Source organism: Seriola lalandi, unplaced genomic scaffold, assembly GCF_002814215.2.
Source record: "Seriola lalandi dorsalis isolate HSWRI2012SDOR001 ecotype SW California unplaced genomic scaffold, Sedor1 jcf7180002054519, whole genome shotgun sequence".
In the NCBI taxonomy this organism is placed as follows: domain Eukaryota; kingdom Metazoa; phylum Chordata; class Actinopteri; order Carangiformes; family Carangidae; genus Seriola; species Seriola lalandi.
Window position 1 is genome coordinate 1,574,033 of NW_019525072.1, and position 13,195 is coordinate 1,587,227.

General features: G+C 40.5%; 1 protein-coding gene and 1 long non-coding RNA gene across 2 annotated transcripts in view; both read right to left on the reverse strand.

Moving 5' to 3' along the window:
- Positions 1-10,499, reverse strand: part of hs3st4 (heparan sulfate (glucosamine) 3-O-sulfotransferase 4) — a 76,120-nt gene extending 65,621 nt beyond the window's left edge. Inside the window, exon 1 of the mRNA XM_023413769.2 lies at positions 9,716-10,499. Coding sequence (XP_023269537.1) covers positions 9,716-10,320 — 605 coding nt within the window. The 5' untranslated portion in view covers positions 10,321-10,499. The remainder of the gene's footprint in view (positions 1-9,715) is intronic.
- A 1,806-nt stretch (positions 10,500-12,305) lies between these two features.
- Positions 12,306-13,195, reverse strand: part of LOC147818705 (uncharacterized) — a 1,490-nt gene continuing 600 nt past the window's right edge. Inside the window, exon 2 of the long non-coding RNA XR_015437701.1 lies at positions 12,306-13,186. This is a non-coding gene — a long non-coding RNA (uncharacterized LOC147818705). The remainder of the gene's footprint in view (positions 13,187-13,195) is intronic.

Genomic DNA, 13,195 nt, shown 5'->3' on the forward strand with positions numbered 1-13,195 from the left:
TTTTCAGACAATCTGTCCATGTCGCGGAACAAAAACACAAGCCTAAGTCCTCCCTTCTATCCCAGCCACAACGGAGGAGAAGGCTGCTCTGAATTTTATCTGGCTCTTTTGATGGACACAAAAATAAAGTGGATATGAGCCTTGATGGCGAACCATAACCTACGGCCACTTCATAGCAATGAAAGGGGGAAAAAAAACAGTGAATTAAATTCTAACCATAAGTAAAATAGACTTCCACTTGAAAGCATCAGAGTGTAACTACAGCGGGGCAAGATGGATGTGTGTGTGAGAGAGGAGGAATGCACATGAATTCTGAGCAGGACCAAAGGCAGGATGAAATTGGCTATACCCATTAACTGCTCAAGAGTTTTTTTTTTTGTTTTTTTTTTTCTTCTCCATATGCAAAAAGGATAGAGCGGTATTACTTCTTCCATAATTCTCATGTTACAGTACAGATTGCTAGAATAACATCAAACCAATCTGTAATCCGGAAATGGAATGAGAAAAAAAGGAAAAAAAAAAGAAGCTGTTTCAATTCAGCCAAAACAAAACAGCAGTGAAAGAAAAAAACCTCCTGAAAGGTAATTCAGCACTGTGCTCTACACTATGTGTAGATCCATGTATTAGGATATTTGCTGCAGAAAAGAGGAAACCTGGAGAGTAGTGTTGTAATGGTTGTACTAATTAGCTGCGCTGAGATAGTTGTGGCTTTGTGGCTGTACTTGTTGAAATTCAAATCTACAAAGTACTGCAAAGAGAAGTTTTCACCTGAGATAAAAAAAAAAGTAAAAACCTGATAATACATGTTAATACATTCTGTGAAATCAGTCTGGAAATCATTTTTTAATCTTTCATTTTTATTTACCTACAGCCTGACTGTTTCCAGCGGTAACAAAATCCACCTCCCAGTTTGTTTAATCCATACAATGAAGTATAAAAATTATGATTTTCTATTTTATGGGGGTTACACGCCGGACTTTTTCTTGGCTAGTAAATGGACCCATATAACCCCTATATAACCCCATGTAATGATGAATCATCGCTGAGATGTGGACAGAGATGGGCTTGTTGTTTCTCAGTATTGAGTCTTTATGCTACACTAAGCTAACCAGCTGCTGGCTGTAGCTTCGTTTCGATCATACAGAGTACAGTACGTAGTGAGTGCTTACATTTTTTCCATCTTATTCTCAACAGCAAACCAAATATAATTTCCTGATGAATGTAGAACAGACTAGAAGCTGAGTAAAGTTGACATAAAATTAAAAGTTTTACAACAATTTCCAATGGATGTCTGGCCTAGGGCATTAAATGGACCTGCATATAAAATTACTGAACCACTTTCCACTGAAAATAGAAACACATAAAAACAGACGGTACATACAATACAGACAATCCTTTCATGTATAAATGATTGCATATGAACGATCGTTAACAATTGAACTAAAATTACATGGACTTTAAAATGTGTGGATGTTCAGCTTTGCCTGTGAGATTGCACAAGCACTCACTGATACTCCACCATTATACTTGACAATCAGCTGTGTGTTTGATAATCACAGAGGAGGGCCTTGTTACAATAAGAAGTCATTTCTTACTCATGAGGTAGATGGCTCATTTGCATTGTTGATTCAACAGGGTGGACAGGAATGACATGGAAATGTAGTAGGCCTGTTGTTCAATTCATGATTTATAATGTGTGTGTGTGTGTGTGTGTGTGTGTGTTGTGTGTGTGCGCGCCTGCGTGTTTGTGTGCGCGAGGTGGAGCAGGAGGAAAAAGGCTGTTCTTTCAAGCTGTGGGATATAATGAGTAATTTTGTGCTATGCTGCATCTAAAGAGATTCCCAAACAAGAAATAAACATGATTGCTCCTATGGTAACTGGAATCTCAGAAGTCCATGTTCCTTGGGAGTTTAATCAAGTGGAAAGAGGGCGGGCAATGAGAAAGACCTGACTGAAGCGGTCCACTCTCTTGACAGCGCTGGGGTATGCTGCTAATTAAAAAGTTTAATTCCACAACTGCAGCACTGGCATCAGAGCACTCAGAGGTGCGTCCTTGTGAGTCTTGGCGCCGTCTTATCAGGCGTAGGCAGATTCTGCCATGTTGGGAAGGCTCAGGACAGGGAGGCACTGCAGCAGCACACAAGGCCCAGCTGGAAGGGATGGCACCCTGCCTACTCAGGGATCTGGCCCACCTTGCTCTTTCCCATCTCCCCACTGAGTGGAGTCACAGGCTCCCAGTCAGGTGGCAAGAGTCAGGGGCTAAGCTGCCCATGGAGCAGCTGAGAGAGGGAAAGCGGGGCTAAACAAGGGATAAATGTTGGATTTAGACTTTTCTGCTGCTCGGGCTCGGCAGTGGATCCATGTCTCCATTACACACCTCCTGTCACCAGTTCCCGTCTTACAATCGAAGGTTGCAGGTTCACTAAAGCCTGTGCTGCATTACACACTGTTCCTTCAATGTCCTACAGCAGCTGAATCACACATGATACACCGACACTGCTCGCCATGAATAGACTTTAATATGTCAAAAAAAAAAAAAAAGATGTGTTTTTTTTTTTTTTTTCACAATACAGTGAAAGAAAGGATCCGTTGCTTTGATAAGGTGAGATGAGTAGTGTACGCAGTCTATTGTGCGGCCTTGGTTGAGGTAAAAGTTTTGTAGCGGTGTACGATGTATTGATTATAGAGCACATTACGACTCGCACAAAGAGGAAAGTCCTTGGAAATGGCAAAGCTCATTCTGTGACATCCTTTTAAAAGGCCACATATTATGAAGCATCAAGAAAAGATGATTGAAAAGCAGCCAGCAACAAAAGTATAATAGATTCAGAGTATGCTGGAATAAAAACAATGTCTGCTGGGAATAGTCACCGAGGAGCTGGAAGCTATCGCCAGCTCGTTTCTGGCAGCCATGAAAGGGTAAGAACACCGCTCCCAAAGATTTATAGGCACATCCCCTCAGCTTTTATTGCATAGGGGGTTAAAGTGTCATTTTAATAACACAGAGATATTAGAGCTTGCAAACCTCTGTAATACTTTGGTTCTGGTTCACAGTAAGCTGATTTATCTTATGTTTAAATATCTTTCAGAGGAAACAGTATATGCACATGCTCACATGTTCACCAGAGACATCTAAATTCCAGGTGACCAACATAATCCTCTTGGATTAGTTTTTACTGCAGTTTCTTTTTGTTCATTAATGCTGCATGAAAGTCACACAACTACTTCAACCTAAGCTTCTTTAGATTATGGCCTGTTTTTTCTTTTTTTTTTCTTTTTGCCTCGTCTTTTTCTCCCTTAGAATATGCTTTTAATTTAGGGCTGCCAAGTCCCGACTGTGGGGCTATGATTTTGATAAATGATGTATTCACCTCAACAACAGGTGAACTTGGCAATAAATCCTTTTACACTGGGTCAGATCCATACAGTCTGTGGCGAGACTCAGTGTTACAAAAGGTGGCAGCTGTTGTGTGTTAGCGGTGGGCTGACAGAGTGATATGTCATTAAGGACAGCTACCTGTGTGTTCATATGGAAGATCACATACATACAATCAATTATTATTATTCTCTTAGTGGAAATGATTTGATGAAGTACAGTATATAAATCTTTTTTTTTTTTGATTTATGATATTTTTTAAACTGTAAAATGTTTCCATGGCTTGTTCATATACACAGACTCATTTTAGTGAATTTGAAAAGCAGTTAGGATTGTTTCATTCGGTGCACAAATGTGTTATTCTGTGTTTTAGGTGAAGTATATGTTTGTGTGTATCTATACCTCTATATACCTCTAAGTATCCCAGACATGTTTTATGGCTGTTGCTCAGGAGGTCGGTGCTTCAATCTCCAGTCTGTGTGTTAAAGTGTTCTTAGGCAAGATAGTGAACCCCAAATTGATGGCTGTTCCCTCAGTGTATGGGTGTGATGAATGTGCTATTTGTTATAAAGTGCTCTGAATTCTATATAAGTGAAGTCCATTTAAATTTTACAGATTAATTTCATTGCGATTCAAAGCCGATTCACCAGCGTTCGATCAGGTAATGGTTCCATCAGCGCTCTATTATTCTGTGTTATGCCGCCCTCATAAATTTGTGACAAAGTCAATGGTGCCTCCTTTGTGTCCTACATTGCCGCTGCATGTTCTGCATACCAGAGACTTCAGCCGGTGTTGTACAAGGTTGGAGTCTGACTTTCCTCCATGTAAAATTGTTTCCAGGAAGTGGATGTCTTTAAAGTAGGTAATGTTACAGGGGATCATAGCACAAGAGGGGTGGGTTGCACGTGCGCACACACACACACACACACACACACACACACACACATACCAGTAGCAAAACGACACAGAGACAGAGCTGCTTGAAATTTTAAGATCTGTGTTTCACAGCCGTATCGATTTGTGATGAATTTCACACAGAATTTGGTTCAGGTCTGTGGTTCTGTGTCGATGCAGCTGTATCTCTGACTCCTGTATTGATTTTTCGATAGGTATCAGCTCAACTTTGCACCAGAGCAAACACGGATGCTGACTGTACGGAAGCCTAAAGTTAGAAAACCAACACATATGGGTCTTTCTTTACCTTGACTCTTGGCATTTGCTCATAAAATCCAAAGAAGTTTGACGACACATTCATGCTTCAACATTTTAAATTACTTGATTATATATTTATTACATAATTCCTTTATTACATAGCATATTTCTCAGCACAATTGCTCTCTACCAGATTTTTTTTTCTTTCACTGTGAAAAAAAGCCATTCTTATTCCTTGTGAAAAGACTGATATAACTGTTTCCTACTTTGCCGACTGTCCAGTTCACACATCAATGCAGAGCAGAATTCCATTGAGCCTCAAAAGATGAGAAATCTCATGCCTCCTGTCGTATTATTTGATCTGGTCACACATACTTTTCAACTGGAATTAATCTAAAATGGACAGTCTGACACTTTTCAAAATGCTGTTATTTTTAACAAGGTGGTCGGCTGATTCTGCCACAATCGATCTGCCCGTTAACTCAAACTTTAAAGCGCTTTAAAAGATACATAATTTCCTATTTTGCAACATAATAGTGTAACCATTTTTAAATTTAAAAAGAAGAGGAAAAATAACTGCTCTGTCAACAAGATTCAACTGTAATCGATCACACCATGTTTTCTACCTGTCTCTAATGATTACTAATCCATGACAAAGTTTTTCAGACAAACCGTTCAGCATTTTAGTGATTAACTTTTCTGTTCTAAATTCGTGTTCTGTTCTGGTTGCTCCTTTTAAAACCCCTATTAGTTAACACTTTTAAAAAAACAACAACATTTGTTTGGTTTGTTTTGCAGAAATGACTAAGATACGGAACAGTCAACCTCACTAATAAGCCCTCATTAGACGGGTCCCTAACAAGTGTGAATTCCTGCTGAGAATGGTCACCCACTGAAGGCATAAATCACGTATGACTGATAATAGATTACATTCTTCAGCGCAATTCATGAGGCGCATTATCTCTCCACTGAAGTCTACCAACACTGGCACAGAGCTGGAGTAACAGTTGCTGTATTGGTCATCATGCATCAAATGTTTCCTATTCCAGGATGGGCATTTGCACCAGGTTGAGAAATACTCAAGAGAACAGATAAGTTAAATCCTTGTGGTGGTGGCTCATCCTCTTTACTCCGAAATAGAGGCAACATTAGAAGCGCCAATTGGCTGATGAAAGTCCTCTGTGTATGGTAATGATGGCACTACATTGCTAATTGCTTGTTCAAGTAAGCCCAAAACACAGTGGAGAAACTGTCCAAGAGTGCTAAAAACAGGAATGCAGCACCAATCACCCATCTGGACCTGTCCATGGAGGCTCATATGAGACCCGCACCATACCTGGAATCCTGATGTGAACATTAAATGTGTGCCGGGGTTGCGTGAAAATGTTAATAGCATGGAGCTCTGTGTCTGTACAGGAAGCCAAAACCATCTTCAAGAAGTGAAATCAATGGAAGAAACGTTGATTTTAAATGTATCCAGGTGTTATGAAAAAAAACATGTAGACCACATTCTACAGAATAAAATACAAAAAGCCTGAAAGCCTTTATCCTTCTCAGAAAATGGCAAAACTTTCAGCACGTTCTCTGATGTACATATATGACAGATTACTTTCGTTAGATTTTCAATCTCAGTAGTTGGAGTTACTTTTGCTTATTTTGTTGGTGTCAGTAACTGATCAGTTTTCCAGTGTGGGGTGTAACAGACCAACTTACTCTAACAGCAAAAGCAGCACTTTCTATGTATATGTATACATGTATATATTGTTGCACAATTAAATCCAAATGAAGTCACGGAAAAGTAGGACTTTGGTGATGTGTTCATTTATGTCATATATTTTACAGCAATTGCAAAAGGGTTTCAGAAAGCATTTTATGAAAACAACGGTTCAGAAAAGATGAAATGATTAGTGGATTCATTCATCTTTTCCTCTTTTTTGTTTTATAAATTATAAAATTCATTACTTTTTATATTTTTGACATTCAATTCAATTAATTAATCGACTATCAAAAAAGTACTTGGATGATTTATCGATAATGGAAATAATCAGTTGCAACCCTACTAATGATATATGCATTCTGTCATGTTTAGGAAGTTATTCATCCATGTAAAAAGAGTAGAGCAGAATCACATAAGAGAGATTTTTGAGAGAATGAATCAATTAATTTGATTAGATTTTTCCAATTACTCAAAAAATGATAAAGTGCAGTTGTTATGATGAATCCTCTACAAACCTACAGTCTTTGTATATAAAAAATAAAACCCAACAAGTTACTTCCTGTATTTGATTCAGCGAGCGTCTGCTGGTTGCTTTGCCTCCCAACATTGTGGCTGTGGAATAGGAGGGGGTGTGGGCTGCTGCTGACATAAAGGAGCTCATATTTCCTTTACTGCCACTGATGTTTGACCATTTCAGACAGTTTACAGGATAATGGCAACATCCTTGGAGGATCTGATTCTTTATATGTGCCAGGAAAAATCTGCAGTGAAAATCCAGTTTTTTTTTTTCTCTCTGGTGTGTCTGAAACAGAAAAATGAAATCAAATGTTCAAGATTTAACTGAAAAGTTCCTGTTCAAATGGACTCACCTTACTACCTCTGACCCTCAGTGAACCACACAGGACACTGCAGTGGCAAAGGCTCCAGGCGAGCTTGAACATATGCCCGCTGTATATTCTCACTTCATGGCAGGAGCTTTAATTCACAGCACAAGACTCAGTGGAAATTTCCTTCATCCTGTTTTCTTTCCTCCAGAGCATCACAAAAAAATAACAAAGCAGTCCCCCCCCCCCCATACACACACGAATAACAACAATCCAAACACAGCCACAAGAACCACACTCTCTGGAAAGATCACTAAACCTGAATATTTGTACAATAGATTGTAAAGGACAATTAATACAAGCTTTTAGTGCAAAAATACACAGACATCTTTGGGTTTACTGTATTGAGAAGAGACTGCCTTTGGGATATATTCCCCCATAGTTTATCTATCTTATACACCAAAATGTGGAGCAGGTGTTACTAAGAATTTATGAATCGCAGTGTATTAGATTACTCATCTCATTCATCTACACCAATGTCAAATGGTTGCAAACATCTGTAACTGATCGTAATTTCACTTCCATTAAGTGCACATTAGCCAGAGCATCACAGACAGGAGTGAGTGATGCAGTAAAATGCATCATTTAGAAACAAACAAACAGATAAATGTGGTCTGGACGAATTTTTATATCAGTTCACCCCCCCAATAGTGCTAAATGTTGCCTATATGTTTCTTTCCTCCCTGATCGCACCATTCTGAAGTGAATGTCACACATTGGACAATGAAAGGTATAAAATTAAGGTTTTGGGATTTGTTTGGCTCAGGGGCCCTAAAACACACGCACACACTTATTATTATTTATGTAAGCATGTCATCCTCCTGTCTAATGAGCCTTTCACCGTGAGCGTAATGAAACAGCTTGCATTAACACAGGCTAAATGAACAGCCGAGAGCTCCCATGCCTATGCAGCAAGATGAAAGCAGATGCTCCACAACCCAAACACCGGCGCAACAGACCCGGGGTCTATATGGAGAAACAGAAGGAACTTTTCGTCAGCGTCATTCTCACCAGCTCATTGACTCAATTACAAAATCGTGAATTCCCCTGGTCAAACATCATAATGTGGGAACAACGCCTACCTGAGTCATGACCAACTGACCATGAATGAACCCTCAAATTGATTTTGTCCTCCCATAAACATTGCAGTGATGAACAGCTTCTTCTTTGGCCAATAAAACCTGGACTCAAAGTGAATGTAAACCGTCACATATGTGAAGGGAGGTGTGGACAATTCACACTCCTTTGAGAAGCAGTTGCGAAGCAGAGACAAAAAGGTATTTGAGAATACACAGTACTTACACAGCCACTGTCACGTTAGATTATATGTAGTTGAGCGTGGAGGAGCTCTGGTAAGTGATGGGTTGAACGGTCGGTCGGAAAAGCTGCTCCTTTAAATGTACAACTTATGTACAGTACATATCACAAGAACACAAAATGTACTCCTATAGAATTCTTCCCCAAGTGTTTTGAAGCATGACTGTGCATGTGTGTGTGAGTGTGTATCCGAGCGAGTGCATATTAAGCCAAAATCTGTTGGTCACTGTCAAAAATGGCATCAACAAATAACCAATGTCTCATCAGTTATATAACATAAACATCCTATGATTGCTGTCTCACAGTGTGTTGTGCATTTCACTTTCACCAGTGGATACAGGAGCCAGCCTGAAGCACCCGGTGACTATGTCAAAATACCAAAAACTCAAATTAAATATGTAAAATAAAATGTTAAGAGACTAAAGACACTACGAGACTACAACCTAGACTGAAACTGGTAAGAACAACTTTGTTAAAAGTCTAAATTTTTGCTTACTGTTTGACAGAACATCACAATAACAGACAGACCTGTGGTACAGTGTGATTCTCTTTTACTGAGAAGAACTGCTGTTTGAACACTGTATATTCAAATTGCCTCTCAATGTATTTTAAATACACAGCTCAGAATTTAGAAAAGGATGATTTGTTCCACATAGGCAAGTTTAGACTCTGATATTAAGACTCTCAACACAAGATTATAAAAATCTCTTCACTCATTTGAAAAAAAAATGATCAGTCTATTATAGGACCATGTCAGAGTTTGATCATGTTTTAGACATTTACCATAAATCAGTACATTTTTTTGAATTGATTTTGCCACAGTTTCAGTTTGTCTTTGCCTCCCATTCATGTTACCATGTGTGAAAATCAACTTGCATAGACTTGCTTGAAACATACTTGAATTCAACATAGTGAAAAAAAGTATTTTTTTTTTCTTTTCTTATTATGGCTCGGTGCAGCTGAAAGCGCAGACTGACTTTGAAAGTTTGCATGACCACGCAACAGTACATTATCTATGACAACCTTGAGGGCAGAAAAGTGGATCACTCTGATGGATCATCTGGTTCAAGTCTGTCTCTTGGGAGTAGATTTCCGAACCTTACTGAAATGAAGTATTACTGGAAAGCACTTAAAAATGCATTTTAAAAAAAAACAAAACAAACCCTAAAGCACTATTGCATGTTAAAGAGAAAACGGGTGTTGCTAGAACATGCACACAACACTGGCGCAGTCCTTAAATCACTAGATCAGACTGACATGGTAACTCACCTGTACCAGTCCAGCCCTTTCTCGTAGTTCCTGTCAAAGAAATGTGGCTCATTTCCAACGGCTCTGACGTCCGGGTGCACCCTGAGAGCCTCCAGCAGGGCTCTGGTCCCCCCTTTCTTCACCCCGATGATGATGGCTTGGGGAAGTTTCTTCTCTCCGTAATCCGAGGTGCAGTTCATCCTGAGTTCGCTGTCCGTGGTGCTGAATTCCTGGTGCTCCCTCTCCAGCGCGGTGGTGTGATACGCAGCCGCCGCCGCTGCCGATTTAGTTGGAGACGCCTGAGTCCTAATCCACTCCACTGTCCTTTGTTCGGCCTCAGCATGATCCTTCACGGTGGAAACCGCGGTGGTTCTGTCGGCCTCGGTGAATTCGGTAAAGCCCTGGGAAGCGGAATAAAGTTTCTCCCTCAATGTCACAAAAGTTGTCTCCTCCGTCACCAGCCTCCCTTGATACACGTAGTTCTCTTGCAGGGGGAACTGCAGCGAGTTGTAGCAGCTCATCAAGCTATAGAACAAGTAGGTGACAGAGAGGGAGAGGGTGAACATGAATAAGATTTTCCGGGGCACTTTAGAGGTGAAAACCGAAGTGCTGGACCAAAATGCCATCTCTGATAGCAGTGATCCTCTCAAAGAAGTGGCCAGACATGTTTCCACCCCGAGTCTTGCATTGACAAAAATCAACGGCAATAATCAGTCACTATCAGGCTGCTCCAGCTACAAAGCATGAAGCTGGACCAAACCAACCTAATCCAACCAAATCGCATATTTATAAGGATAGCAGGGGGGTGGGGGGGTGGGGGGGTGGGGGGGATCGTTAAAATTCCGGAAGAATATCGCGTCCCTTTTCTTGAGTATCGATTTCTTTATTCCAAAGCTGACAGACAATGTCAAAATTTATTGGACTAAACTTGCAGATTTGAGAGGCTGGAGGTCTGGCGTCCTTCCAAATGAGCAGCCTGGCTTGAACTGAAGAGAGTATGATGGACGGAATCCTGGCATTTTATGAAGAGGTGGGAGAAAAAGGAGAGGAAAAAAAAAAAAGAAAGAAAATGATCAGCAGTGTGTTTTAAAGTGAAGCTTCTTCTCATCAGCCGCTCAGCAACGAAGTCCAGTCCAGTCGGCGACAGCCCTACAAGAGTGGATTCACATCCCCACAAAATCCACGGAATCGTTCCAACGAGCGGAGAACGGGCGCATAATCCTTTACGCTTCTCTCTGTTTACTTTGCGCGTAAAAACAGCTGCCTTTTGCACGAAAGCGTCCACTCTTCCCACTTGACTGCCAGGCTGCTGCTCGCCGTTCCTTTGCGCCTTCTCACATTGGTAGGGTCCTACGATATGCGCATCGGCTGGGTGAGCTCATCTGAACTGAAGCACTGTAGAAAGCACACAGCACAACTAGTGTGTGTACACCCACTTTTTTCCCCTCTGCCCGTGCACGAGAACGGGGCTATGAACGTCAGATTTCCAAATCTGAGATAGTTGTGTGGAAAGCTGCTTCCTCCAACCCCTCCTCCATTTCCAGTGGCTGCTGATGGACATGGGAATCACATAGCTGGAATATGAGAGAGCTTATTACACTGTGATTTTTTTTTCTTGCTGTGTAAAGTTCACTGTAAAACTCCCATCTCAAAGATTATTTTGATAGAGATTACATTTTACAGAAAGCTCATGTCTGCACCCTGCTGGTTTTCTGCGGAGCATTACATAAGTTAATTTACACAAAAAGACAGAAAAGAGAAGTTTATCCTGGTGATGACTATAAAAGCAGATTATATGAATCAAACTGGATAATGAGCAACAGTGTGTTTTTAAATGAATTGAAGGGTGATGGTAGTTGTCATTTCTCTGCACAATTCTGAACGCAAGAGAGCACACGCAGAAAACAATCCTGTGTTCTGCATTATGCTGAGGAAAGGGGACGCTGCTTAGGCGTATCATACACTGAATTTATTATACATGGGTGCAGACTATAATTACTGGTGAGAATATTCACTAGACCTTAACTTGTACACTTTGTTGTCGCAATAAGAGGATTCAGAATTGCATGCCACTGAAATGTCCCCCTGTATTAGAGAATCTCATTCATCACACACCTCCAACACACCAGGAGAGCCAGCGTCACACTAAGTACCGGGTCGCAAATAATTTGCAGTGCCTCACTCTCACAACAGAGAGCCACTGTTATGTTTAAAGTTCTGTGTTCACAGTTCAATGTTGACACAAAAAGTCCTTTTATTGTACTGTTGCAGTGTTAATTAAGGACAGAAATATAGCATATGCATTTCCACTGAATAAGAATATAGGGGAGACCGGGGATGGTTGTATCACTTTTTGACTCAGCTCCTATAACTTGCAGAATGTTTGCGGTAGGGTACTCAGATTTTGATACAAAGTACCCTCATTTGTCTACTACAAATAGCAATGTTTTTAACTTCTCCAACTATATCACAGAATTCATTATTTGATGTCAAATGCAAGGAGTGCCATTGTTACAACCTACCCCACTACCAGGGTATGTTGTAACACAACCTGGGGTAAATTGTAACAGCGAGATTGAAGAACTAAAAACTGAGACTACACCACAAAATATGCATCTATATAAGTTTATTGTGCATGTGCCAACACTAAAGCATCTTCCTGTGCTTCACTAAGAACAAAAATAACTCATCACTGAGAACATATCCTGATAATACCGATGAATGTTACACATACAAATGGAAACCTTCAGCAGGAGGTCAGAAGTAGCTCATAATCCATGTAAAATTACAGGAAGACGTTTGACAATTAGTAAAACAACAAACATGCGTACTGTGTCTGTCTTAAATGATAAAACATGAACTTGAGTGTGTGTATCTGTGTGTGTTATCCATCTAATCAGAGTGATCAGAGTCACAGTGGTGACAGATGTATGTGGGTTTTCCAGGGGTGCAGTTTTCGTGGGCCCAGAACTTGCAATTTACACATCTGATCCACTTTTCTTTGGGTTTGGAATTTCCAAAGGGCTCCATGCACACAATTCAAAAATCATCTTCATCTGGGGTGTCCTCACCCTTATCCTTGTTCTTCTTGGATCTCTTTTTGGCTGTCTTTCTCTCTGCATTATTTTGTTTGCGTTTCCTCTTTCCAGATATGGCCATTTTCACATTCTTCTTACTACTCTTTTCTTCTTCCTCCAAGGCCTGCTTGTATCTGTGTAGATGTCTGACTTCCTCCTTGTCGTACCAGTGGTCTTTCTTGGCCCTGCTTTGGGAAATGGTCTTACAGTAGAGGGACTACTGTGCATTGAAGACTTTTTGACTGCTGTGATAGCCCACACTGGGCAGCTTTCTTGAACCTTGTTCACATGGCAGATGGAGTAGTCTTTGGTGACTGACCTCACTGCTTTTCCCTGCCTCACTTCATCTGTTGCAACCTTAAGTACATGTGCAGGCACACCCCTATTTGTTTTCCTCACCCACTGTCTTGGCATACTGAAAAAA